The 22,896-nt window shown below is 37.5% G+C and overlaps 11 protein-coding genes across 11 annotated transcripts; 6 read left to right on the top strand and 5 right to left on the bottom strand.

Annotated features, from left to right (window-relative positions):
* Positions 1–4,813: 4,813 nt before the first annotated feature.
* Positions 4,814–6,052, top strand: B0P05DRAFT_564500 (WD40-repeat-containing domain protein). The gene is made up of 4 exons (XM_051580847.1): positions 4,814–5,157; positions 5,206–5,372; positions 5,418–5,755; positions 5,805–6,052. Exons 1-4 carry the CDS (start codon positions 4,830–4,832, stop codon positions 5,977–5,979), a joined length of 1,008 nt encoding a protein of 335 aa, XP_051429528.1. The 5' UTR covers positions 4,814–4,829; the 3' UTR covers positions 5,980–6,052.
* Positions 6,053–6,973: 921 nt separating this feature from the next.
* B0P05DRAFT_480997 (uncharacterized protein) lies at positions 6,974–7,387 on the top strand (the record flags this gene model as incomplete). The annotated part of the gene is made up of 2 exons (XM_051575153.1): positions 6,974–6,997; positions 7,061–7,387. The coding sequence occupies 2 exons, from the start codon at positions 6,974–6,976 to the stop codon at positions 7,385–7,387; spliced, it is 351 nt and encodes a 116-aa protein (XP_051429527.1).
* On the bottom strand, positions 7,217–7,928 carry B0P05DRAFT_564498 (uncharacterized protein). Its single transcript, XM_051580846.1, has one exon. The coding sequence runs from the start codon at positions 7,872–7,874 to the stop codon at positions 7,476–7,478; it is 399 nt and encodes a 132-aa protein (XP_051429526.1). The 5' UTR covers positions 7,875–7,928; the 3' UTR covers positions 7,217–7,475.
* B0P05DRAFT_564497 (phosphatidylserine decarboxylase-domain-containing protein) lies at positions 7,929–9,444 on the bottom strand. Its single transcript, XM_051580845.1, has one exon. It carries the CDS (start codon positions 9,425–9,427, stop codon positions 8,030–8,032), a length of 1,398 nt encoding a protein of 465 aa, XP_051429525.1. The 5' UTR covers positions 9,428–9,444; the 3' UTR covers positions 7,929–8,029.
* Positions 9,445–9,773: 329 nt separating this feature from the next.
* Positions 9,774–11,667, top strand: B0P05DRAFT_564495 (cation efflux family-domain-containing protein). Its single transcript, XM_051580844.1, has 6 exons — positions 9,774–9,973; positions 10,021–10,507; positions 10,556–10,676; positions 10,725–10,862; positions 10,908–11,002; positions 11,053–11,667. The coding sequence occupies exons 1-6, from the start codon at positions 9,809–9,811 to the stop codon at positions 11,562–11,564; spliced, it is 1,518 nt and encodes a 505-aa protein (XP_051429524.1). The 5' UTR covers positions 9,774–9,808; the 3' UTR covers positions 11,565–11,667.
* On the top strand, positions 11,656–12,885 carry B0P05DRAFT_630338 (Zinc/iron permease; the record flags this gene model as incomplete). Its single annotated transcript, XM_051583491.1, has 4 exons — positions 11,656–11,773; positions 11,840–12,382; positions 12,429–12,694; positions 12,775–12,885. The coding sequence occupies exons 1-4, from the start codon at positions 11,707–11,709 to the stop codon at positions 12,883–12,885; spliced, it is 987 nt and encodes a 328-aa protein (XP_051429523.1). The 5' UTR covers positions 11,656–11,706.
* Positions 12,886–13,361: 476 nt separating this feature from the next.
* On the bottom strand, positions 13,362–13,957 carry B0P05DRAFT_481015 (uncharacterized protein; the record flags this gene model as incomplete). The annotated part of the gene is made up of 2 exons (XM_051575154.1): positions 13,362–13,789; positions 13,834–13,957. The coding sequence occupies 2 exons, from the start codon at positions 13,955–13,957 to the stop codon at positions 13,362–13,364; spliced, it is 552 nt and encodes a 183-aa protein (XP_051429522.1).
* A 506-nt stretch (positions 13,958–14,463) lies between these two features.
* B0P05DRAFT_564489 (uncharacterized protein) lies at positions 14,464–15,546 on the bottom strand. Its single transcript, XM_051580843.1, has 4 exons — positions 15,351–15,546; positions 15,145–15,311; positions 14,996–15,098; positions 14,464–14,927 (listed from the first exon to the last, which is right to left on the bottom strand). The coding sequence occupies exons 1-4, from the start codon at positions 15,522–15,524 to the stop codon at positions 14,814–14,816; spliced, it is 558 nt and encodes a 185-aa protein (XP_051429521.1). The 5' UTR covers positions 15,525–15,546; the 3' UTR covers positions 14,464–14,813.
* B0P05DRAFT_564475 (uncharacterized protein) lies at positions 15,547–16,288 on the bottom strand. The gene is made up of 4 exons (XM_051580842.1): positions 16,182–16,288; positions 16,079–16,140; positions 15,999–16,036; positions 15,547–15,951 (listed from the first exon to the last, which is right to left on the bottom strand). The coding sequence occupies exons 1-4, from the start codon at positions 16,246–16,248 to the stop codon at positions 15,555–15,557; spliced, it is 564 nt and encodes a 187-aa protein (XP_051429520.1). The 5' UTR covers positions 16,249–16,288; the 3' UTR covers positions 15,547–15,554.
* A 1-nt stretch (position 16,289) lies between these two features.
* B0P05DRAFT_564471 (Alpha/Beta hydrolase protein) lies at positions 16,290–18,011 on the top strand. The gene is made up of 3 exons (XM_051580841.1): positions 16,290–16,542; positions 16,595–16,684; positions 16,737–18,011. Exons 1-3 carry the CDS (start codon positions 16,499–16,501, stop codon positions 17,959–17,961), a joined length of 1,359 nt encoding a protein of 452 aa, XP_051429519.1. The 5' UTR covers positions 16,290–16,498; the 3' UTR covers positions 17,962–18,011.
* Positions 18,012–18,046: 35 nt separating this feature from the next.
* B0P05DRAFT_592307 (uncharacterized protein) lies at positions 18,047–22,871 on the top strand (the record flags this gene model as incomplete). The annotated part of the gene is made up of 19 exons (XM_051582974.1): positions 18,047–18,693; positions 18,743–18,829; positions 18,877–18,943; positions 18,994–19,673; positions 19,717–20,315; positions 20,365–20,439; positions 20,494–20,538; positions 20,584–20,634; positions 20,684–20,731; positions 20,779–20,820; positions 20,876–20,915; positions 20,984–21,300; positions 21,347–21,567; positions 21,612–21,698; positions 21,750–21,818; positions 21,865–21,948; positions 21,989–22,426; positions 22,476–22,635; positions 22,684–22,871. 19 exons carry the CDS (start codon positions 18,047–18,049, stop codon positions 22,869–22,871), a joined length of 3,945 nt encoding a protein of 1,314 aa, XP_051429518.1.
* Between the last annotated feature and the right edge of the window lie 25 nt (positions 22,872–22,896).

The raw sequence follows: 22,896 nt of genomic DNA, 5'->3' as shown, positions 1-22,896 counted from the left end.
ATTTTGTCTAACTGGTGTTTAGTCTTCCTCTTAACTCGATCGAAACGCATTTGCGGTTTGTGAGCGTCAGTAAAAAGAAAAAAAAAAAGGTCTTCAAGCAGAGTGCAAGAGACCAATGTTTGAAATACTGAACCTCCCACTTGCATGATATGCACCATTTGTCATACTCAATAGTTACTCTTTTTGACCTCAGAAATGTCATGTATAATAGCAAAACTTACTCTCAAACGCTCTGTAAATCGAATGTTATATGAATTAGTACCTATTTATTAGTCAAAATTTATTGAAAAGGGGCTTCTTTTGTACTGATTACAGTGTTCAATCAACTTTGAATGCAGATCTGAGGGGAGCACTCAAATCAACTCGTCTTTATCATCTTAGTAAACTCTTTTTTCTATCAGAAGTACCTAGACCTAACTCACCTTATTTCGGTTGGATCAGTCCTACATTGGGTCATTCCAAAAATTCTTGTTTTTTTTCCATCTTCACGAACCTCTGTGGATCCTCCTGTAGTGATCTGAGCACTTTTCAATACAAAATATAATAAATAGTCTTTCATAGTATAAATGAATAATAACTTATAGCACTATACATCATAGATATAAAGCAAGCATTGTATAATGACAGTAAATAACGATAACTGGGATAATATGGATATTTACAAATAAGGAAACCGTAATTGTACCTTTTAGATAACCAGGAGAGTTAAAGGAGAATCTACATAGTCAACTCCCAGACACAAGCTGTCAAAGTGTTAAGTAATCAATAAGCAATAGTTACAATTAGTCAATAAATCAGGTAGTATAAAAGACAATCTGGAAAAGATATACTTTAGAGAATTATCATTATTTTTGTAATAAAGAAATACTGAACAGTCTCACTGTATTCCTTTGTTTTCTTTTCTGTTTTCTATATTTCTTTTCACAACCTAAACACCACAACTGATATAGGCTAACTTAGAATCACATAGGCTGACACAGGCTGACACAGGCTGACACAGGCTGACATAGACTGATATAGGCTGATGTTGTGAACATATATGAATTCGTATGCGTAGATCAATAAATGATGATCATGGCAAAAGACCAGATCACATCTATGGCAATTGCAATGGATCTATAGTCACTGACATTCACTCATTCTACTAAAAGTACTACATTGTCTTCATATTCAGAGATTATGAGCCTAGTGACTCTGTTATTATTAATGGCCCTCATAAAGTGACAGTTAGAGCTGACAAATACATTAGCATTGGCATTTGACAAATATGTAATAGTTTATTCAAGTTCAGGTCAGATCATGTACTATTGGCTGAGCTGACAACTTCCTCTAAAGGCATTTCTCTTAATTGCTCCTGATCTAACAAATCAATCCGTAGTCAAGAAGCTAACCCAAAACAATATTTTGGCCGAGAAGAAAAAGTATAAATACCTCGACATTTTATAGCAATTGAAAGATAACATTTCTTGGAGAAATAAAAGCCTATACAAGTTCTAACGGACTTTCTCTGTGTTCTTACCTTTTCTCTTATTCTATATCTATTCTCTCTTCATCTCATAACAGCTGCTTTGTTCTGTTTTAAACCAGGCTCACAGGTCAACTACACCCTTCCTTTGCATAGATTTTAGCAAACTCGAATTAAGCAAGCGGCAGCTGAAAATCATTTTTGAAAAGCAACTACTAGCCGTTGACAACGTCTTCTCTTCCCAAATGACAACTGCTGCAATTCGATATCCTTATTGAATGTTCTTGATCATCAATTTTTTGGCTAGGTTCGCTCTTGCAGCAGAATAGTTACGACAGCCATAGTAGCCATAGTAGCCATAGTAGCCATAGTAGCCATAGTAGCCATAGTAGCCATAGTAGCCATAGTAGCCATAGTAGCCATAGTAGCCATGGTAACCATGGTAACCATACACCACAGCGTGAGCAACTGCATTTTTCTTCCATCGCTTACGCTGTAGTGACAACTCTATAAAAAAGTAACTAGAGCGATGGAGAAAATTATAGAAAGACTTGTATACCTCAGGCCTTCGTTGTCAGTGTGATGGACTTACCTAAAAAAAAAAGAAAAAAAAACATTTTCAAACATCATAAAAATATTGACAGTTATGCCGAAATTACAAGTATGCCATTTGCGTACTCAAAAAAATATTTTTTGAAAAGCAATAAAAAACAGCTATTTTAGAATCAAAACCATTATTGTAAAATAAATCAAAAATATTTTCTGCAACGACAAAAAATAAAAAAGTAAAAGATTTCATATTTTCTGCTTGAAATTTTGAAAAAAGCTTGTTTTTCGATTTTTCTGTTTTAAAATAAAAAACAAGTCTACCGACCATTAATCTCTTCTTTTAAACTAAAGCAGTAAAGCCATTATCCGGTAGACTCGTTTATTTATTTAAGGCAGAAAAATTGAAAAATTGGCTTTTTTTCTAATTTTAAGCAGAAAATATGAAATCTTCTGCTTTTTTATTTTTCTGTCATTACAAAAAATATTTTTGTTCTGTTTTATAGTGGTTTTTATTTTTATTTTTTTTAAATACACAAGTGGCATACTTGTAAGTCGGTATGAATGTTAAAGGAGTTTGAAAATACATATGTATTTTCTTGCATTCATGAGAAGTTTCTAACATCTACGGCTATTACCGCGATCTTTTATGGCTCTACCTCTGCTTCCTGTAGACATATCGAAAATTATAGTGGTTCCTTAATTCTCCATATTTTTGATCTGTGCTGGTGTTGATCATACACGCCTCACTATTGACGAGCCGTACAAATAGTCCCAATTCATGATAAGAGCAACTCGGCTGACCCAGTCAGCTACTGACTAATTAGTCTGACTATTATCTCCGGAAAAAACAATCGAAAAATGCATCAAAGAACTTCTCCAAGGCCAAGTATCGTCCTTAGACACTGCCCAAGGTGGCTTTAGAGAACGCAAAAGTGTCCTTGACCAAGCTCTTTGTCTTTCAGAAATTCGTAAGTTGTTTTTTTCTTCACAACAATACTCAAGAACATTAGCTCTGTACTTTATTGGAGTACTAGATGGACCTCTATACATTTGCTTCTATCCCAAATCACCTCTATATAACATACTACCACAAACAATCTACTTCTTCCAACATCCAACCAAATGTTTCTATTTCTTCTCTGGTTACAAACTCACGCCCAGACACACCATTAGATCAGCGCTCTTCTCTCCATTCCTTTTTTGCCCCTATTCTCTTAAGGTGTTTTTTTTAGCTTAGTAAAGTCATTCATTTCTATAAATTGATCGAGTCTGAACAGTCGAAGGCCACATTGGACCATGTGTTCAAAAGGATCTTTTCTACAAAATCAATAAACTAGCAAACTTTAAGTATGAGTTTCAGAAAATTAACAACAGTGTGCAAGTATGTTATTTGTGCCAACCGAAATACATTTCTGGAAGATAACTACTTTTAGATTTGAAAAAAAAAGAAAAAAATACATTCTCGTCACAGCGTAAGCGATTGTATTTTTCTTCGATATTTGAGTAAAGGTTTGGCCAGAATCTTCCATTGCTTCTGCTGTAATGTCTTTAATTCTAAAGAAATTAAATATAAAAAGAAATTGTGATAAAAAACAATATAAAAATAAAAAATGTTGTCGAAACATTAACATAAATCTACATAAAACTGTATAAAATTTGCATATATTGTCAAAGAAAGGAGGCACAAGAAACTAACAAAGAATTTTTTTCACAAGACTATAATGCTAAGGAGAAAATTAATTTCAAGAATCCAAAACACATACAGTTCTTCTATTATTCTGCCCATCCATGGTCATCCATGGTCATCCATAGTCACTCATGATAACGCGTGTTCATCTATGTCAACCCATACTCATCCATGTCCATTCTAATTCATCCATGATATTCCTTGCTATTCTACCAATGTCCAAATAAGAGCGAGAAAATTCAAATCAAATAAATAATTCTGTTTATTGAGTCATATCTTTAGATGATTGCTTATATAAGGGTTCAGCATGCTCTGCAGAGATCCTTGTTCTATAAAGGAACCTTAGATAGTACAATTGGTCCAGATAAATCACTACCTAGACATGGTCTTATCTGATTCCGGTTGGTTCAGACCTACATTGAGGTCATTCCAAAAATCTTCTGGATTTGATGCAGCGGCCAACATGTTTTAAACAAAAAGACGAACTGTTTTGATAGTCTGGTTGTCGAGTAATGGCCAATCAAAGAATGGTGCATTCAAGCTGTGTTTTGATTGTTTTTGTTCTAACCATCATATAGAATGTGTTGAAGATGAACTTTCAAAAGACATCTTGAGCTATCTGAGTGCTATCAAAGCATATAAAAGTAAGAATATAAGTACTTTATAATGTAAATGCGAGAGAAATGGACATAGGACATACAGGATGGTTATATGTGAAAATTGAAATAGAATGATTCCAGTTCTTCCTCCCACCGCATAAAGACACAGCTTTATGGCTTTGGTGTAGTGACAAAAGCTGCAGAACTTTGTTTTTTGAGCCTTTCTGTATAAAGAACACGATAAACTTCCTGCTAAAGTAATGAGTAAACAGGCAAAGATGTTTACAGTGTTTTTCCTTCCTAGCGTACCATTTTTACAGTAAAAGTGTAACAAAACTACCACTATCTAAAATTTTAGTGCTGTGCGTTTGTTCTGAATACTTGGCTATCTCAACATCTTCGTATCCTGTCCTGCAAAGTCTCAAAAAGGTTTCAAGAACGGAGATTTAAAACTCACACATGAGTTTTTTACTGAAAGCATTTTATTTGTCAAAAAAAAACTTTTTTGTTTACTTTTTTTTTATCTCCAATGTCTAGCAATATTGAAGTTTTGACGTGTACTGATATTTTGCCTCCTTTTCAGCTTTTGAAGGGTATTGATTTAGGCTACAATGAAGCCTATGTATTCGATGTTACAGCCAACTCTCAATATGCGATTACTTCAGCTTCTGATAATTTTATTCGTCTTTACGATCTTAATACCCTTCAACTCTCACATACTATTCCTGTTCATAACAGTCGAATCTCAAAAATGAAGCTAAAAAGTGATCAGTATCTCTTTACTGCAAGTGAAGACGGGACGCTAAAGCGTTGGGATTTAAGAGCAACGCTTAATATACCCGTCCAAACTTTTCAATGTAAGAACTGCATAGCTACCATAATAATGAACTAATTTTGAAATGCAGATAATAAGCCTTTGACTGCCTTTGATATCAATTGCAATGATACAATGGCCATTGCAGGCACTGAGTTTTCTTATGATACTCAGTCTGCTGATCTGGCGTTTTTTGATACCCGAAATGTTTCTCTGTTGCATACTTTTACTGAATCGCACGGTGATGATATTACAGAGGTAAATATAACATTTGCTTAGTATCCTGCCTGACATAATGAATAGATCCAATGTCATCCTTCATTACCTGCACAATTCATTTCCTGTTCAACTGATGGCATAGTCAACACTTATGATGTGACTGAATTTGATGAAGAAGAAGCTATGATTTCAGCTGTCAATTCAGGATCTTCAGTCAATAAGGCGGGCTACTTTGGACCCAATGCGGAATATATGTATTGTTTAACACATATTGAAACATTTTCGCTTCACACGTTAGAAGGCGATCTTATCTGCGATTATGGAGATATTCGTTCAATTAACCTGACAGAAGTGGACTATGCCATTGATTGTAGTTATGATCCAGTCAGTCAACGATTTTACTTGATTACAGGCAGCAACAGGTTTGTTTTTATTTTTTTGATAGTTGGAATATTTTTAACATGTTGATAGTGGTACGGTTGATTTCTTTCATGTTAATATTGGTCAATTGCAGCATTGCCAGCAATTAAAGGTGGAAGGTAGTCATTCAGATATTGTGCGTTCTTTGTATTGGAACCATCCAACCCAAAGTATTTTGACAGGTGGTGAAGATGGTAGATTATGTGCTTGGCAGGGCCAACTTTAAATAGATATTATTTATGGGTAAAATAAGTTTTAAATAGACAAATAAAAAGAAGCTTTGTGCTAAAAAGTATAAATACAAGGAGCATTTCTAGACTAAGAGATATAAGAAACAATAATCAGATAAAGGCAATGAATGGAAAGTTGAAGACAACAATAAATGGTATCTGCGCAATGTAAGTTTCTCTTTTTAAGGAACTAGAAAACATTACTTTCAAATGAATGTGACAACAACTTGTCTCCTCTTCCCCCTCCTTTTTTTTTATATATAAATGCCCAATAAAGCCAAAGTTAAAAGCAGAAATCTACCACCTCTGCACTTAGTTTATTGTATCTTGTTAACATGCTTCTGCAGAAACAAATTTTCTGATCTATGAAAATTAAGCTTGCTGTTTCTGTACTATTCTTCTTTTTTTTTCTTATACAGGAATTAGGGGTAGTATTAGACATTTAAAGCAATCAAGCGCATTTCTACAATGTTTTGATTATGCCGCGCTATAGTTTAGTTCTTATATATTTGTGAATATCTTTTTCTTTGTATTTCCTTCATATTTTTTAACTCTAATGCTTGTTTTATCCCTTGTGTATTTCCAAATTATTTGTCTATCTCTCGTAACAGCACTGAGTTTTTCACAAAACATACAAGGCAACACAGACCTATCTGATGCACCAGAAGGCGATAAACACCCTTATGGTAAGCCTTACATACTTTCTTAGATACTTAGCCCATCTATAGTGGGTTTACCTATCAGCACATGGAAGATCATTGATTTAAGCTTCGCAGAAAAAGAAGCTATTTGTGTGCAGCAAAAGGAGTTTTGTAAAGTAAGTTTGAGATAAATTCACTTTAAGTAGCTAACTTGCTTATGTCTATGAAGAGCGAATGTGGTGGTCAAAAAGCTATAGCTAAAAAGTATAGGCAATTATATTTGACATTATCAGACACTAAACATCCTCCCCCCTTTTTTGTAATCCATAGTTTCTGTAACTTAGACAGTATGGGATGGGAGTGCAGTTGTCAGGTAAAAAACTTGTCAAACTCTGGACAGGAGTGTCTATAGAATGAAGCTAAAAGATGATACTAGAATCATGTACCTGATGTTCCACCTTACGGATGGCCTATAACTATTGCAGAATGCCAAGGTAAAGAACAAGCATGCATCAACAACTGTAGTAGTGGTGCTCTTCAAAATATATGTATCAAAGGGTGTGGCTTATATTACAAATGCAAGAAAGCAGGTAGTCTCCCAAGTGGACTTAGAGTAAGCGATGAAAATAAGATACCCGTCTATAATACACATGCTTCAGAAGGAGAAGGAAGTTCTGCTTCTTTATTAGCCTGCTTCTCTTGCTCCTTATATACATCCTTTTTCATTGGTAGTGTAGTTTCATTCATCAGTGCATTATTGTAAGTTTATTAAATAGTCGATGATACAAAAGGAGAAGCTCTATCATGATATGTACATACTTTTTTTTTTCGTCTCTCTTTTGCATCCTCAGTCAACTGATAGTACAGCAAATATACTTTTCCTCTACATTATTGAGTGCTAATTTTTTTCTCTGTAGTAATTTATCATTGGAGGAGTTTGATTCTTCTTCTAAATGACTATTATCATTCATGGCTTTGCTGGAGGCACAATCCATAAATGTCAATGTATCAAGGCTTATACTGCTCATTCGCCATATAGGTGGTTGTCGATAAAGACCAAAATGAAATTCTTCTGCTGTCATTGTGCCTTGATAAGGGTTTGCTATAGCAGACATTGTTTTCCCAAATAATTCTTCATCTGCTATTTGTATCCGAGAGCGTCTTTCATATGCTTGATCCAATACTGATAAATAGCGATTGGATAATCGACACTGTTTCATTCCATTGGTTGAATACCAATAGGATGTCATGAACTAGAATAAAGAGCAGTGTTGGAAAAAGCCAAAAAAAAAGAAAGCAAAAAAGATGTGATTCTATTAAGGAGAGCATTCGATCAGCCCCTTAATTTTTGTTGCTTTACATTCGAGTTTGCTTCTTCTCCTTTTTTTTTATTTGTTATGTACAATTAAGGTTCAATTTGGCCTAATGCTTCACCCATTTTGATCTTTTGTCCAGATGTCACATTAAATTTAAATGAAGTAGGTGCTTCAAAGACTAAAACAACAGTGGACCCTAAATAGAAACCACCCATTTCATCACCAAAACGCAATGCTTTACCATTCAAAATCTTACTAGCAGACTTGTAAGTGACTTCAGTGTATGTGCCTAAAGGAAGATCTTCTTTACGGTTTGTCTTGAGAGCTTCATCAAAATTGATCTTGATAGATCCCACATTGGTAGCGCCTACAGGTATCATAGAGAAGAAACCATGTTTCCATTTACCCAACAGAGCCACACGCTCATTCAGGACAAACAAGTTCTGCAACAAATTGACAAAGTAAGGCGACACACTAAACAATTCACCAGCAAAATGTCTTCTTGTCTGCACAACCCAATTGGTAGGTGAATGGAATCGATGGTAGTCACCAGGAGCTAAATACACAACGCAAAAGAACATGGCATGGCCAGGCTTGACTTTATGTTCGTCCATGTCTGACTTGACATCAGCCAGTTTAGCCAAATCACGCTCTACTTTGGGATCTGTCTTTTCTGAAGTAGCCAAACCATCTGAACCAACGGCAGATTCAGTCTTCACAGAGTGGCCTTCACTCATCATGTCACCCAATGAATATTCAATACCGTTCACATTAGCAAATTCTTCCTCGTCTACTAACTGAGCATCATTGCCAAGGATGGCATTATCGACAGGTGACATAGGCCTGTCATCATTACCGAGCAATGCGTCCAAATTATATGTCACACCCTTGATTTGTTCGATTTCCTTTCCTTGAACTATACCAAAATGCAAGACTTTACCATCAGAAGGGGATACAAGAGGGGCATTGGCGATAGGTCGAACACCTTCTTTTAGTTCTCGGTAGAAAAATGCAGACAGGTTAGGATAAGAATAAAGATCAGGATTCTTCATTTCTTCGAGATTACAACCAAAGATCCAACTATACAGTTTGTAACCCATAGGACGTAAAGGAGTAGGGATATTGATTGAATTGAAAGCACCCCATAATCGAGACATTGATCTTAAAGGCAAGGCAGCAGCTACGTGAACTTGCCAAGGACCGGAAGCAACGTATTTTTTAGGATGCTCAACGTGGCGATCTTCCCTTTCTCTAACTCGAAGGTATTGAATGCTACCAATAACACCTAAACCAAGAGCAACTGGGATAGGGTACCATTTTGTCTCTGTGTTGTTCCAGCTGCTAGCTAAACGACTGAACAAAGGTTTCTTTTGTTGTTGTTGTTGGTGATAACATGAACGGGAAGAATGAAGTAGTCTAGTGTGAGTCGGGGAACTCAAAATAGCCTTGCTATATTGACTACGAATAGCGAAAGCACGTATAGACATTTTAAGGCAAAAGGAAATAAAGAAAAAAAAAAAACTTCTCGGATTCCTCTTGCTGAATTCAAATTGACAGAATTCTAATCCCTTCAATTGCTTAAGGAAATGTTAGTGACTGGCACACTACATATAGCCTTGATCCTATTACAAAATAATACGCAACGTATTTATATATATATCAAAGTCCATTTGCCATAATACATGCTTCATGAATAATTGCACGCCTTACTGAAATGTAGATTGGTCTCCTTTCAAGTGGGCTATAGAGTCCTAACAGCTAATAGACCTGTTTTGATTTTGTGGTTCCGCAACCTTAAATTGCGATTGTGCTTCTCTGATTTCCTTTCCCCCTTTTTTTTTCTTTTTTGCCTTGTAAAATTAAAAAAGATGCATCAAACTAGACAGTTCGCCAAGAGAAGGCCTCAATCGCCTATGCTTAATCAATCACAAGCTGTAGAAGGTCTGCAAGTGGGTGTTCAAAAAATACCTCGAAGTGGTCTTGCTATCCAAAGTAATGCTCCTATTCACACAAGAACATTTAAGGCTGAGCAGGTAGAAGACACACAAAAATACACTTTGAAACTTATCTTAGATATTAGGATCATGTTCCAGCTCAAGAAAAATCTTTCTATGAGTCTGTTAAGCACGAAACTCATCACTTTCAACAGGAAAGTGACTCTAATCACGGACATGATCACTATGGACATGCTGAAAGTCATGACAACCATCATCACCATGAAAACAGGCTTCAGGAACCAATCCATATTCATGACAACCATGGACATCATCATAATCATCATCACGGTCACCATGGGCATAACCATGACGACTTCAGCCATGGTGCTCATCATCATGATCATCACGATCACCATGATCATCACGATCACCATCATCATGGTCATCATGATTACCAACATAGCCATAGTCACGCGAATTTTCCACAAGTCTATACCCAACCTTTGCCTTCTTTTGCTTCCATTTTTGCAACACTTGTACCTTCTCAAAAAGCAACGTTTACTTGTTTTATCCTTCATTTCATGATTGGTATCCTTGTATGGTGGTCTGGTATTGTCAGAGAAAGTCTTGGTAAGCCAATTGCGAGTTAAGAAGGACATGTCATTTATTCTCTATTAGCTGTTGTTGGGTTCTCTTATCTTGTCTTGTTTGATGCATTTGGCACATTGAATAATTTTATTTCCAGTGTGCTTCAATCGAATCCTGCATTTAACACTGTTAGTACTAAAAGGCCATTTGGGTAGGTTGTATGGTATAGAAAATTGCCTTTATTGAATGCGTTGTTTAGTGTGCGTCGATTTGAGATTGTATTTGCACTTGCAAATACTATTTTCTTATTGTTTGGTACAATGTATACCACAAAGGAATCATTAGAGCATCTATTGCTTGAGAATCATCATGCTGCGGGAGACCATCATGCTCAAAGGTAACTTATGAATTTGATTGAATACATTTCTCATGCGGATGTTAGTTATCCTTTTGGACTCTTGCTTGTCTTGCTTTTGGCTATAGGCGCCTCTGTTTTCTCTCATGCCAGTCTAAAGAACCATGAAAACTTGGTGAATCGTAAGTAGAAAAAGGAATGTTAAACCCAAGTGTCTTATTCTTTACTGCAGTCACGAAGAAATTACCTCAGACACAACAAGACTATGGTTATTATGAGGTTAAATCATTATCCAGCAACAGTAACCTTGCAGGATCCTTAGCAACCAATATGTATTCTTCCTCTATTATGGGCAGTGGTCTGATTATCTTTTTGATGTATTTAGTTGGACTATCATCCTCTACATTTGAAAAGACCATTGCCTTTGTAGAAGCTGCTCTTATGTTCTATTTGGGTGCACCTACTGCTGCTGCTTTAGCCAGGGTGTTATTACAGACCATGCCAGACAGTTTGATAGGTAATATTGAACTCAAGCTTCGACTTATTCAGCAAGTACCTCATGTTATCTCTGTCGATAAAGTACATTTCTGGCAAAATGCGTATGGTACATTGATTGGTACACTTGAAATTCATGCAAGACCTGAAGCGTATGAAGATGCTATTATCAATGCTAGTTTCGATATTATAGAGCCTATGGTACAAGAAACCGGAGGCGAGTTAACTATTAGTGTAACGAAAATGTAAAAGCATTATTATCTCCTTAAATGAAAATTTTCGTTGAAGCGCCGTCACAAAATTTTCGGTTCCCAGCTGATACATCATGCTTGAAAACTATAAATGAAGCCTTCTTTTTCTTCTTTCGTCTTTTCTTATTCTTCATATCATCATGATAGACAGTAATTTTAACGGTTGGTTAGGTGTTGTACTATCGTCTACTGCTTGCGTTGTTGGAGGTAAAGAAAAGAAAAAAACAAATAGTTTAATAGACTAGTCTGTATACTGAATACTTTCTTTGTTAGCTTCTATTGTATTTATTGATAAACTCTCTAGCAAGTCTTTATTAGACAGTCGGTCTTTTATGGCTTCTTCCATGTCATTGGCATCAGGCGTATTGTTGTTTTCATCTTTAGCCATGTTATTTCCACAAGCACAAGCACGACTTCAGAATGACGCATTAGCCTATACCTGCTTCTTTGCGGGTGCTACTTTCACAGTCATTTTAACCCGAATCATACACTCTTTAATGCCAGACGCAATTCATGCCTGTGGTGAAGCAAGAGAAGACTGTCACCATCCACAAGAAAGAGCAAAAATCAAAAACAACCATCCTTGCGATATAGAATATGGTTCTATTCGATCCAGCCAGTCTCATTTTCGATTTCATCATGATGAGCATGTTCATAGCGATGCAGCAGAAAGCTCAGACACACTCAGTGACTCACCCAGCACACATCAACACAACAGCCACGAATCCGTAGAACAAATCATGCAGAGTGATCCTGGACATTATTACAGCATTGGTATTCAGACAGCTATTGCTATCTGTGTTCATAAATTCCCTGGTAAGATGTCTGGTTTACACTTCATATGTCACTCATTCTATGATAGAGGGCTTAATTATGTTTATCTCTAGTCAAGCATCTTCGGCTTTAGGACTGAGTGTGGGTATTGCCATGTCAATTCATAACTTGACTGAAGGATTTATGATTTCGTTACCTCTGTACTACGCTACACGATCAAGGAGTACTGCGTTTACTTATGCCGCATTGATGGGTGGATTGTCACAACCATTGGGTGCGCTCATTGGCTTGTTTTTGATCAAGAGCATCTCAAAGCATAGTGAGGATGTCTTGTTTGGTATCGTGTTTGGATGTGTTAGTGGTATGATGTCTCTGATTACAATACAGGTAAAGAGGACTGGCTATTGTTTTAGCGTGACTAATGCCTTTCTTAGAGTATGTTGCCTCAAGCCATTCGTGCTGATGTAAAGCAACATTATGTACTCGTCTTTTTCTTCTTGGGCATCTTCTTAGTTGGTCTTTCATCTGTTCTGGAAGCTATTTAAAGTCTTTCTTCATTCTCTCTATAATTTATATACATACATCATTCACTTGATAAATCAAATGCATTTATGATCCGCTTTATTGTTGTGTTATGACAAGTACAAGTCTATTTGAGTGACATTAGATCTTTGAATCCTTGGAGTCTTCTTTTTTAACCATCCATCGATTACTCCATTCAACTGTAGACTCAATCATTTCAGGACGCCATTCATGACCTGCTTTAGGCACAAGGTAGTATCCCCAATCATGGCCTTCTTTACCCACATGTATTTGTCGCAAGGACTGAATTAGCGTGTGGTTAAATTCTGCCTTGACAAGTTGATCCTTTTCGCCATTGATAATCAAGATATGCTTTGTTCTTAGCTTTTGATCCATGCTGGTTGTCTCTCGCTTGACAGCCTCTGTAAATGGCCGAGGCAAGTAAGTGTCAGCAGAGAGATTGGATTCCTTTAGACGAGACTCCATCAATCCTAAAAAGTCAGCAATACCAACAATAGGAACAGCCACTGTGATACGAGGATCTAGTGTACAATATGAGTATCTTTATTTGACTATGAAAACCCGTACCTTTAGCAGCACTGAGGAAAGAAGCATGACCACCCAGTGAAAAGCCAGTAACACCCCATACTTGGACGACAGGGTTCTTTTGAGGACCAAAAAGATAATACTCAAGCACATTGATGAGCTCAGTCACCGTGTGTGAGGTAGAGTGAATCATGCTCCACATATCCAATGCATGACTATCATTTCCTTCGTTCCAGCCATAATTGGCTGTCTTGTTCAAAAGACGAGTGCCGTGATTGGGTGCATCGAATGTGACGATCAGTAGGTAGCGATCAGTTTGTTGACGACACTCGTTTAGTTTACATAAAGCAAAGGCTAAAGGCTCCATCTTGGCCTGATTCTCTATTTGGTCATGAGTCATAGAAGCATATGAAAAGATAACATACGAAGTCTGCCGTGGAGTGCAAACATAACAGCTACAGGGGTTCCTTTGGGTAGCAAGTTGCATTCTTGTAAGCCATAGACTGTAATGCTAAGTCCATTAATAGGGATAATCTGCTTAGATACCATCGAGAAAAAAAATGTCTAGAAAGAACAGTAGTAGGCAAGAAAAGAAAATAAAGTTTCGAGATAAGAACTGTGCCTGAGAAAAAAAAAAGAGGCTTTGACTTAAGGCCTTTATTGTTGCGTGATACTTAAAGACAATACACCTTCTAGTTTAATATGCACTGATAGAAATATTGAAGCCAGTTCATTCAGTAGATCTTTGCAAAGATTGTATCACTTAATTCACAGCAAATGTCTTGTATCTTTTTTCATTTGAAGTCAGTTTGAGCCAGTGATATGCCTCACATAGTCTCTCAGGTAATCAGAATAATGTCTAATAACATACATGGTCGATTGGGAGACATGATCAAAATAACCAAAAACTACTTCTTTTCGATAAATATTATTACTCATGCAAGATATGTTTAATCTCCGACGTTGTATTTCTTTTCGACTTTACAGGACGAGAAGTAGAGATATCAACCTGTTCAAGCACTCAGAATAGGCGAGTAACACTAAGGTCTCTAATGGCCTAATTTATTTTTAGATGGTATTATAGAAATGATTCACCAAGTGCAGAAAACTCTAAAGCCGTTTCTTCACATTTAAGCAGAATCTTACTAATAAACCTCTTGTGTTTTTTCCTATATCGTTAGAATTCTAGAGTAAAGATCAACAACTTTTGCTAATATGTCAAGACAAAATATCTACGTCTTTATGCATTTCTAAACAAATGCTCAATTTATGAATCATTTGGTTCTGTTGTTTTTCAATCGCCGACGTCAAATCTGCTTGGGCATAATGACATCTGCAGGTAGAAAAATAAAAGCGTATTAATTGATAGATAAATCAGACTGTTTCCTCTTCCATCTAGTCATATTTATTGAGATAATAGCTTGATTAATGTATCTTCATCCCCTTTTAACCTAACAAGTTGTTTTATAGCTTCAATCTTTTCGTATTCCTTTTCGTCTAATTCTACCATGACCCGCTTCTTGTAGATTGTTATTTTCAACACACACACACACACACGCACACACACACAAGTGGATATAGACTTACATTACAATGAGCAGCATCCAATAGCATTTGAACACCCAATTGTTGCTCATGTGTCTTTTGAGGCAATGAATGGATCCGTGCATCTCGATTGAACCGATATGTTCTATATCTATATGGAATGAACAAAGAAAGAATCAACAGCAACTCACCTTTTAGCATAATCCAGAAATTCATGTTCAATATGGCTTGTAGAGAGACCAAATGTAACATTGCCATATTTGACCATATGCTCTGCTTCATGAAAACTCACTTCTTCTTCTTGCTGTTGTTCTATCTTGACTGTCTTGCCGTTTTCTCCCTTGACTCTTTTACGTGTCTAACAAGAGATGAGATGGTGTTTATTGCTTCGACTTACATAAGGTCTTTCTTGATGGTGAGGACATCGCCAGTCATCTTCTACAGTTTTGTGTTTATGTGTAGGTTGAATAAGGCAGTCAATATGCCATGACACTGTACAGTATTTACAAGTAATAAATGACGTCTCATCCTCTAGTATCTTTCGACAACGATAGCATAAAAGTGGAGTCATAATGAAAAAAAAAGAAAAGGAATTTTATTATTATGCACCCTTGTACTTGTATCTTGATTTTTCAAGTTGATCTAGTCCAACAGATACTTTATGGATCATACAATAAGCAGAATAGTACATAAGAATAAGCATAGATGGAATAGACCAAAATACGATTTCAATCCAACTGGAAGTCATACTCTGAATAATAACACATATGGCTGTACCTAGAGCCATCCATCCCACTCGAGTATCTCTGTGTTGAGTCACTAATCCAGGTACAATAGCCAATGAGGAAGATAATATCAATGTAGCAATAGACAGATAGATAGATGCAATACTCAATAGGGCTACTAATCGAGGTGTTACTGCAGATGTCAATGTGGGTTGATAGAGTTGAGAAATAGGTATTGTCTGTGGATAAGCTTGGAATAACATGGAAAAGAATCTAAGGGGACAGTATTAGTGTATTACATAGACTATGTGTATACTCACAGTGCTGATACAATCATGCCTATGACTACTAGTCCTCTCTATACTTGATGAGTGATAAAGGCTCAATTATCGAACATTACCTGTATATTTAGATTTGCTTGATCATTCTGTTGACGAAGGTCTCCAAGTAACCTTTCTTGTTCTATAGACATAAGTATTGGACATTAGCAATGGGATGATTACCTTCTTCATCTAAGAATTCAGTCTCATCTTCCCTGTTGATCTTTTTTCTTGAATGTAATCCTTCCATCAGCTAAAGAAAAATATATATATATATATATATATTTATATACCGCATTTTCATATGATTCTTTTTATTTTATTTTTCTTCTTATCTTTACTATGATCAAGATTCCTATTCTAGACCGTTTAACAATGAGAGACTATCAAGGGTAATAATAAAAACACCTAGTTGAACCATATCACTCACTTAGAATAAGTCTCTTTTTTACTATCCTGTTCTTTTTGTAGAGAGTATTATTCGCCTGATTGTCACTGTGATGCCTCGGTTTATTATTCACAGTATTGATGCGACCATTAAAACGTACAGTATATATTTCAAGAGGCATAGGAATAATAATGCCTCTTTATATTAGTGTATTTCCATGGTTGCAAAATACAGAGCATAAACCTCACGTCAGTCCTTTAGAAAAGGCACAAACCTTTGAGAATATGGTGAAACACTGGTAATTTGGATCCTATCTTACCTTCTATCATGATCGTCTGATTGTATTTTAGGAAGAACTATGACTGTGAACAGCATATTGTGCGTACATTGGATGATTATCTGCTATGTGTTCATCGTATTCCCTCTGTTAAGGCCTATGCTGCTAAACAAGAGAGGGACACCATGATCTACACAACAAATGAAATTCGAGTCCAAGAGAACCTAAACCAATTTAAGCCTAAGCAACCCAACTATACTGGGAAACCTGTTGTGTTACTTCATCATGGCTTCTTGATGTCTTCTGAAGTATGGGTGTCCAATACAGAGGAATACAGTAACCTACCGTTTATTTTGGCTAGAGAAGGTTATGATGTATGGTTAGGTAACTCAAGAGGCAACAAATACTCTCAATACCATGTTCATTTGAACCCAAATCATCAACCATTTTGGAACTTCTCTATCAATGAATTTGCTATGCGTGATTTACCTGATACAGTAGACTATATCTTGGCTCAAACAGGTGCACCCAACTTGACTTATATTGGGTTCTCTCAAGGCACTGCTCAAGCATTTGCTGGTCTGTCTATCAATGCAGACTTGAACAAGAAGGTCAATCTGTTTATTGCTCTAGCACCTGCCACCACACCCAAGGGACTCAGGCACCCTTTGATTGATGCATTTGTGAAAGCAACACCCACTGTGATTTATCTGATGTTTGGCAGAAAAACACCTCTCAAAGTAGCTTTGTTTTGGCAGCGTATCATTAGCCCACCTTTGTTTGTCAAAGTGATTGATGCCTGTGTCTCTTTCTTGTTTGGATGGACAGGTAGAAATATGACATCAAGTCAAAAAACAGTGAGTTATCAACACTTGTATTCTCTTACAAGTGTCAAATCGCTTGTGCATTGGTTCCAAATCATTCGTACAGGTCAATTTCAAATGTACGACGAAATGCCTAGTCGGTTGCCTTATCATACTGTCAATACAGTAGCAGATCATGTTCCTCCTAGGTTCCCTACACTTCAGATCAAGACACCCATTGCTATCTTTTACGGTCAATCGGATTCATTAGTGGATTTTGATGTCTTGTCGGCTGATTTGCCGTCCCCTTTGGCTTATGTTAAAGCAGTACAGAAATGGGAGCATTTAGACTTTTTATGGGCTGAGGGGATTGAGAAGATTGTGTATCCTGATATACTGAAGCTTTTATCGCATTTTAACCCGGGTGTTAAGCCTTCATTGAACGATAAACAAGGACTCAAGCATAATGATATGGAAGAAGATGCCTCAAATTAAATAAATTTCTATTTGTAAGCAACTCCGCTTGCTTTTTTGTCCTTGGCGCATGTGATAGAATGTGTGCTTTCTTACTTGTTATTTGATGTCTGATTTTTTTGGTTCATTTCGAAAAAAGAAGCATAATGCCACATCAGGGGCAACATCACCTCGGTCTTCGATCGACAGCTCTTCTAGAAGAAGCCAAGGACCGAATGATGTGACAGATGAACCCATGCCAAACAGCGACGAACAGATAGATGACTTATTTGATCAAATGTTGAGTCGAAGAGGTCTTGATGAAGAGAAAAAGAAGCCACTGAAAACATCACTTGATTACAAAACTAAATGGGCCATGATTGTACAGGATCGTAAAGCAGAACAAGTGGTTTCAGGTCGAAAACCTCAGGAAGAGGACACTGAAGAAGCACAACCTTTGATCTCGGTGCTTTCTGATCTGGCTGGAGAAATGTGGTCTGCCACTCGAGAATCCACGGCTCGCACTATTGAAAGACATTCGTATCGTCATAGTCAATTGGCTCCTATGGGTCGCCGTGTTTCTGAGGCTATTCAGTCCTCCAATGCGCCTTCCACAGCAGTCTCTTCTGCTTCTGTAGCGTATGACGGTGTATTGCCAACCGATAAGAACTCGCCTGAATTCTATATTCGCAAGTTTATGGAAGCTGATTTAAGAGCAGTTACGCCTGCTTTAGCAGATAATCTGGCTGTTAGCTTAAGAACTCGCCCACTTGAGTAAGTTGTGTATGTATGTATGCATGCATTGTTGACACATTTTATGTAGTTGGGTGATTCGATTTACGGATCTGAAAGGTCTACGTGTGGTTTCTCATGGCTTATCCTTTTTAAACAAGAAACCTGATGCAGAAAGGTACTGCCACACGACGAAAGAATGACTTAATTCTGATTTATGTATAGAAAAGGACAAATGCTTGAACTAGAATACGGTTTAATCAAGTGTATCAAAGTCTTGATTAATGCTAGAGTAAGTTTTCACATAACAAAACTTGCCTTAATTCGTTGTGTTATGATTAGTGGGGCGCTCGTGAAGCTATTTTGAATCCTGAATACATTCACTCCATGGTGTTTTCTATTGTGTGTCCGCAATGGCAAGCAAGAAAGGTCATTTGTGATATTTTACTGTTCTTGTGTCATTGTGATGTACCACTAGGTCACCATATTGTCATGCAAGGCTTTGATTTACTGCGTCAACACCGTCAAGAATTTGGTGTGTTTGATGCATGGATCAAAGACTTTGAACATACATTGGATGGAACTCATCGTGTCGGTAGATCCAATTCAATAGATGAGTACCAGAAACTCGGTGTATTTGTGCCTCCAGACAGTCATTTGATTGAATACTGTCTGTCTAATGTTGGCTTGATCAATGCACTGGTCTATATTCCAACTGAAGCCAATGATAGAATCTACTTCCGTAGTCAATTCAAACTGTCTGGACTCGATCGTGTCTTTGCTAAACTTGAAAAACTGGACGATCCTGCGTTATACGAGCAAATGGATAAATACCGTCGAAGAGCCGAAAGTGATTTAGATGAAGCCTTTGGAGATGAATTGTCCATGTACAGTGATATTTCTCAGCCCAATGAGCTCTTGGAGTTGATTCTCGAGAATATTTCAGATGCACCGAACGCATTGGATTTCCTGCTTCAGACATTCAGAAGCATGTTGTTGATCAAAGGTGATGCGGATAGAAAGTAAGTATGGCTGTACCGTTGTACGTATACTTAAATTGGTCAGGACGCATTATCATCAAGCCATTAGTGAAATTGTATCGAATATCGTGATGGATCGACGAGAAAGTGTTACTGCAGATGAACTGGGATCTTCTGCTTTTGGTTTCTCGGTCAGCAACATGATCGGTCGATTCAATGAACTTGACCGTCTTCAGGAACTCGCAAGAACGGCAGAAGAAGACAGAGAAATGGCTCTTCGATTAGGAGCTGAAAACAAAGCATTGAAGGATGAGATTGAGACACTCAAGAAAGCTACTCATGGAGATCGCGAAGGACGCAACTATAAGCTGGAAAACATTGCTCTGCGTGCTTTACAACAACAGTCGAATAAGACAATTACCATGTTACAAGAAAGACTTAAAGAAAAGACAGAGGATTTAGAAGAAGTTGCTATGACTACACCTTCTATTGTGGTTGGTGAACAATGGAAATTGGCTGGGAGAAGACCTGATAATACACTTCCACTTTCTCCATTGCATAAAGAAAGTACGAGTGAACCTCACATGACTGAAGATGAAGCCAAACAGCCTCCTACTTTACCTCAACATGGAGATACTGACCCAACAAAAGATACCAGCGGTGTCCCACCTCCACCAATGCCTGGTAAGATCTTGTATCATATGATGTGACCTTAACATGACATGAATAATAGGGTCTGGCTTACCTTCATCTGCTGCACCACCACCACCACCACCTCCTCCTCCTCCTCCTCCTCCTCCTCCACCTGGTAATATTCTATGTTTGCTTTCGTTATGCTAGCTAACTGTCTTTTTACTATTAGCACCTGGAGCAAGTGGTATTCCTCCCCCGCCTCCTCCTCCTCCATGTAAGTGCAATTGACACCAATGAAAGTTTTCTTAATGTTTATTAGTACCAGGCACTTCTGGTGTACCTCCTCCCCCACCTCCTCCACCTCCTCCACGTAAGTAACACATTTGCACCTATCATTTTTTAATAACTTATGGTGACAGCACCTGGAGGTCCTGGCGCACCTCCTCCTCCTCCTCCTCCTCCTCCTCGTAAGTAATATGCTCTGAAAAGACAAACAACTCATTTCATATGACAGCACCAGGAGGTCCCGGCGCTCCTCCTCCACCTCCACCTCCTCGTAAGTTTATACTAGACGTATAGAAAAAAAGTTTGATTTACATGGTTTTGGATAGCACCTGGAGGTCCTGGCGCTCCGCCACCACCACCACGTATGTGTGCATCTTGAAGAAAAAAACACACACACACACACACGATAACTAACATGATTTGTGGATAAATAGCACCTGGAGGCCCTATACTCCCCCTGTACCTTCTGGGCCAGCACGCAAACAGCTTCGCCACTACCCTCAAATCAAACTCAAGAACTTTCAATGGCAAAAACTTGATGCCCGTAGTGTCGAAAAGACCGTCTGGAAGTTGGAAGACGTGGACGAGAATCAAATCGAAGATGATCTTGATAAGCACGGTGTCTTTGAAAAGATTGACGAACTGTTCCCTGCCAAGGTCAATCATTTCTTTGAGAAACGATTAAAGGCTAAGGTGGAAGAAAAGAAGGATGCTGTCAAGTTCTTGACGAAAGAAAAGACGAGAAACATAAGTATGATTTTTTGTTGAGCAAGACATATGGCTAATCTTCGACATAGATTTGGCAGTGCTTCCTAAAGTCAAACAATATGAGAGTTTTGTTGATGTCCGTTTGGAAATTATGAAGGTAAATGATGAGCTTTGTACGGAAACCTTCTTGGGTAATTTGATTGCCTATGTGCCAAGTAAAGATGATGATTTGAAGGTGATGGAGAAATATCTTAAAGAGCCACCTGAAGCATGTGAAGAACTAGATTTCCCTGAACAATTCACGATTGAAGTAAGTCTATGGGTATGGGATTTGAAAGCTTAGCATCTGTGTAGATGTATAGAATGTATAGATATGAGCCTCGTATACAATTCATGTTGTTTAGAATTCAATTCTGGGAAAAGTTTGAGCAACTTGAAAGGGTATGTGAATACACTCAAGGAAAAAAAAAAGCGGACTGACTATTTTAATAGAACATGACAGTTGTGCTTGATGTATCGGATGCGCTTAAGAATTCCAACCACTTAAAGAACCTTTTATGCGTAATATATTCATGAAACAATTAGCTTTTTCTCATTGTTTACATAGCTTATTCTTGTTCTTGGTAATTATATGAACGCATCTAGTTTACAAGGAGGTGCATTTGGTATGCGAATTTCTAGTATCAACAAGGTAAGCCGATCAAGAAAATTGCACATACTTATTTCTCTAGTTGGTGGATACAAAAGCATCCAACATTTCATCCCTCAACTTACTCCATGTACTGACAGGCGTCATTCGCCGTCAATTCCCTGAACTTCTTGGTTTCTTACAAGACCTGAAGGAGATTGAACAAGCTGCTCGAGTGACCGCCAGTATGAACGATATGATTCAACAATACACAGAAATGAGAAAGGGACTTAAGGATCTAGAGGCAGAACTAGAAAGTCAATGGAAAGACATTGAGATCAATGAAGATGAGGATAAGTTCCGTAGTGTGATGATAATCTATAAAGAGAAGGCTGCTTTACGATTCCAAGATCTCCAGACACTCTATATCAATATGGATGCAGCATGGAAAGATACCATGGTGTATTATGGTGAAAACCCTAAAGTCATGCGTCCAGATGATTTCTTTGGTACATTTGCTCGGTTTGTTGTTGCATGGAAGGTAAAGTTTCTCTTATGAAAGAAATCGTTGTGACTTTTGTCCTTTGTAGGAAGCAAGTGCTACTGAAGAAAAGTTGGCCTTGAAGCAAGAACGTGAAGAAAAGAGAAAGCGTGAAGAAGAAGAAAGAAAAGAGCGTGCCAGATTAAAGAAGGAAAAGGCTGAAGCTGCATTGAAAGCCAAAAGAGGATCTGTCCAAGGCATTAATACAGGTAATGTTGTCTCTTATAGCATCATCCATGTTTATGTATCTTGTGTAGATGCGGATGGTAAAGGTGAAAATGATCGTTGTATGATGGATAACCTTCTGGAGAAATTAAGAACGGGTGAAGTTGAAGTACGTACTGCGAGTCGCAAGGGTAGAAAGCCAAGAGACAGAAAAGAAGAACCCTCAACGGGCGACTTGTCTGCTGCTGATTTATTGAAGAGTCTTGAAGCCGAAGACTAAATTATCATACCTTTTATATTATATT

Source organism: Gilbertella persicaria, assembly GCF_025201335.1.
Source record: "Gilbertella persicaria strain CBS 190.32 chromosome Unknown B0P05scaffold_75, whole genome shotgun sequence".
In the NCBI taxonomy this organism is placed as follows: domain Eukaryota; kingdom Fungi; phylum Mucoromycota; class Mucoromycetes; order Mucorales; family Choanephoraceae; genus Gilbertella; species Gilbertella persicaria.
The sequence above is the reverse complement of the archived record's forward strand: the minus strand, read 5'-3'. Positions and strand labels throughout refer to the sequence as shown.

Coding starts and splice junctions, on each gene's coding strand:
- B0P05DRAFT_564500 (XM_051580847.1), top strand. CDS start 4,830: ATGTCTAGCAATATTGAAGTTTTGACGTGTACTGATATTTTGCCTCCT. Junction 5,373..5,417: donor ACGGTGATGATATTACAGAG/GTAAATATAACA, acceptor CATAATGAATAG/ATCCAATGTCATCCTTCATT. Junction 5,756..5,804: donor TTGATTACAGGCAGCAACAG/GTTTGTTTTTAT, acceptor ACATGTTGATAG/TGGTACGGTTGATTTCTTTC.
- B0P05DRAFT_564498 (XM_051580846.1), bottom strand. CDS start 7,874: ATGACATCCTATTGGTATTCAACCAATGGAATGAAACAGTGTCGATTA.
- B0P05DRAFT_564497 (XM_051580845.1), bottom strand. CDS start 9,427: ATGTCTATACGTGCTTTCGCTATTCGTAGTCAATATAGCAAGGCTATT.
- B0P05DRAFT_564495 (XM_051580844.1), top strand. CDS start 9,809: ATGCATCAAACTAGACAGTTCGCCAAGAGAAGGCCTCAATCGCCTATG. Junction 10,677..10,724: donor AGTACTAAAAGGCCATTTGG/GTAGGTTGTATG, acceptor TGCGTTGTTTAG/TGTGCGTCGATTTGAGATTG. Junction 10,863..10,907: donor GGAGACCATCATGCTCAAAG/GTAACTTATGAA, acceptor TGCGGATGTTAG/TTATCCTTTTGGACTCTTGC.
- B0P05DRAFT_564489 (XM_051580843.1), bottom strand. CDS start 15,524: ATGACTCCACTTTTATGCTATCGTTGTCGAAAGATACTAGAGGATGAG. Junction 15,099..15,144: donor TTTCTGGATTATGCTAAAAG/GTGAGTTGCTGT, acceptor ATATAGATATAG/AACATATCGGTTCAATCGAG. Junction 14,928..14,995: donor TGGATGCTGCTCATTGTAAT/GTAAGTCTATAT, acceptor ACAATCTACAAG/AAGCGGGTCATGGTAGAATT.
- B0P05DRAFT_564475 (XM_051580842.1), bottom strand. CDS start 16,248: ATGGAAGGATTACATTCAAGAAAAAAGATCAACAGGGAAGATGAGACT. Junction 16,037..16,078: donor AAGCAAATCTAAATATACAG/GTAATGTTCGAT, acceptor CATCAAGTATAG/AGAGGACTAGTAGTCATAGG. Junction 15,952..15,998: donor GGCATGATTGTATCAGCACT/GTGAGTATACAC, acceptor CTGTCCCCTTAG/ATTCTTTTCCATGTTATTCC.
- B0P05DRAFT_564471 (XM_051580841.1), top strand. CDS start 16,499: ATGCCTCGGTTTATTATTCACAGTATTGATGCGACCATTAAAAC. Junction 16,543..16,594: donor ATTGATGCGACCATTAAAAC/GTACAGTATATA, acceptor TCTTTATATTAG/TGTATTTCCATGGTTGCAAA. Junction 16,685..16,736: donor GAGAATATGGTGAAACACTG/GTAATTTGGATC, acceptor ATTGTATTTTAG/GAAGAACTATGACTGTGAAC.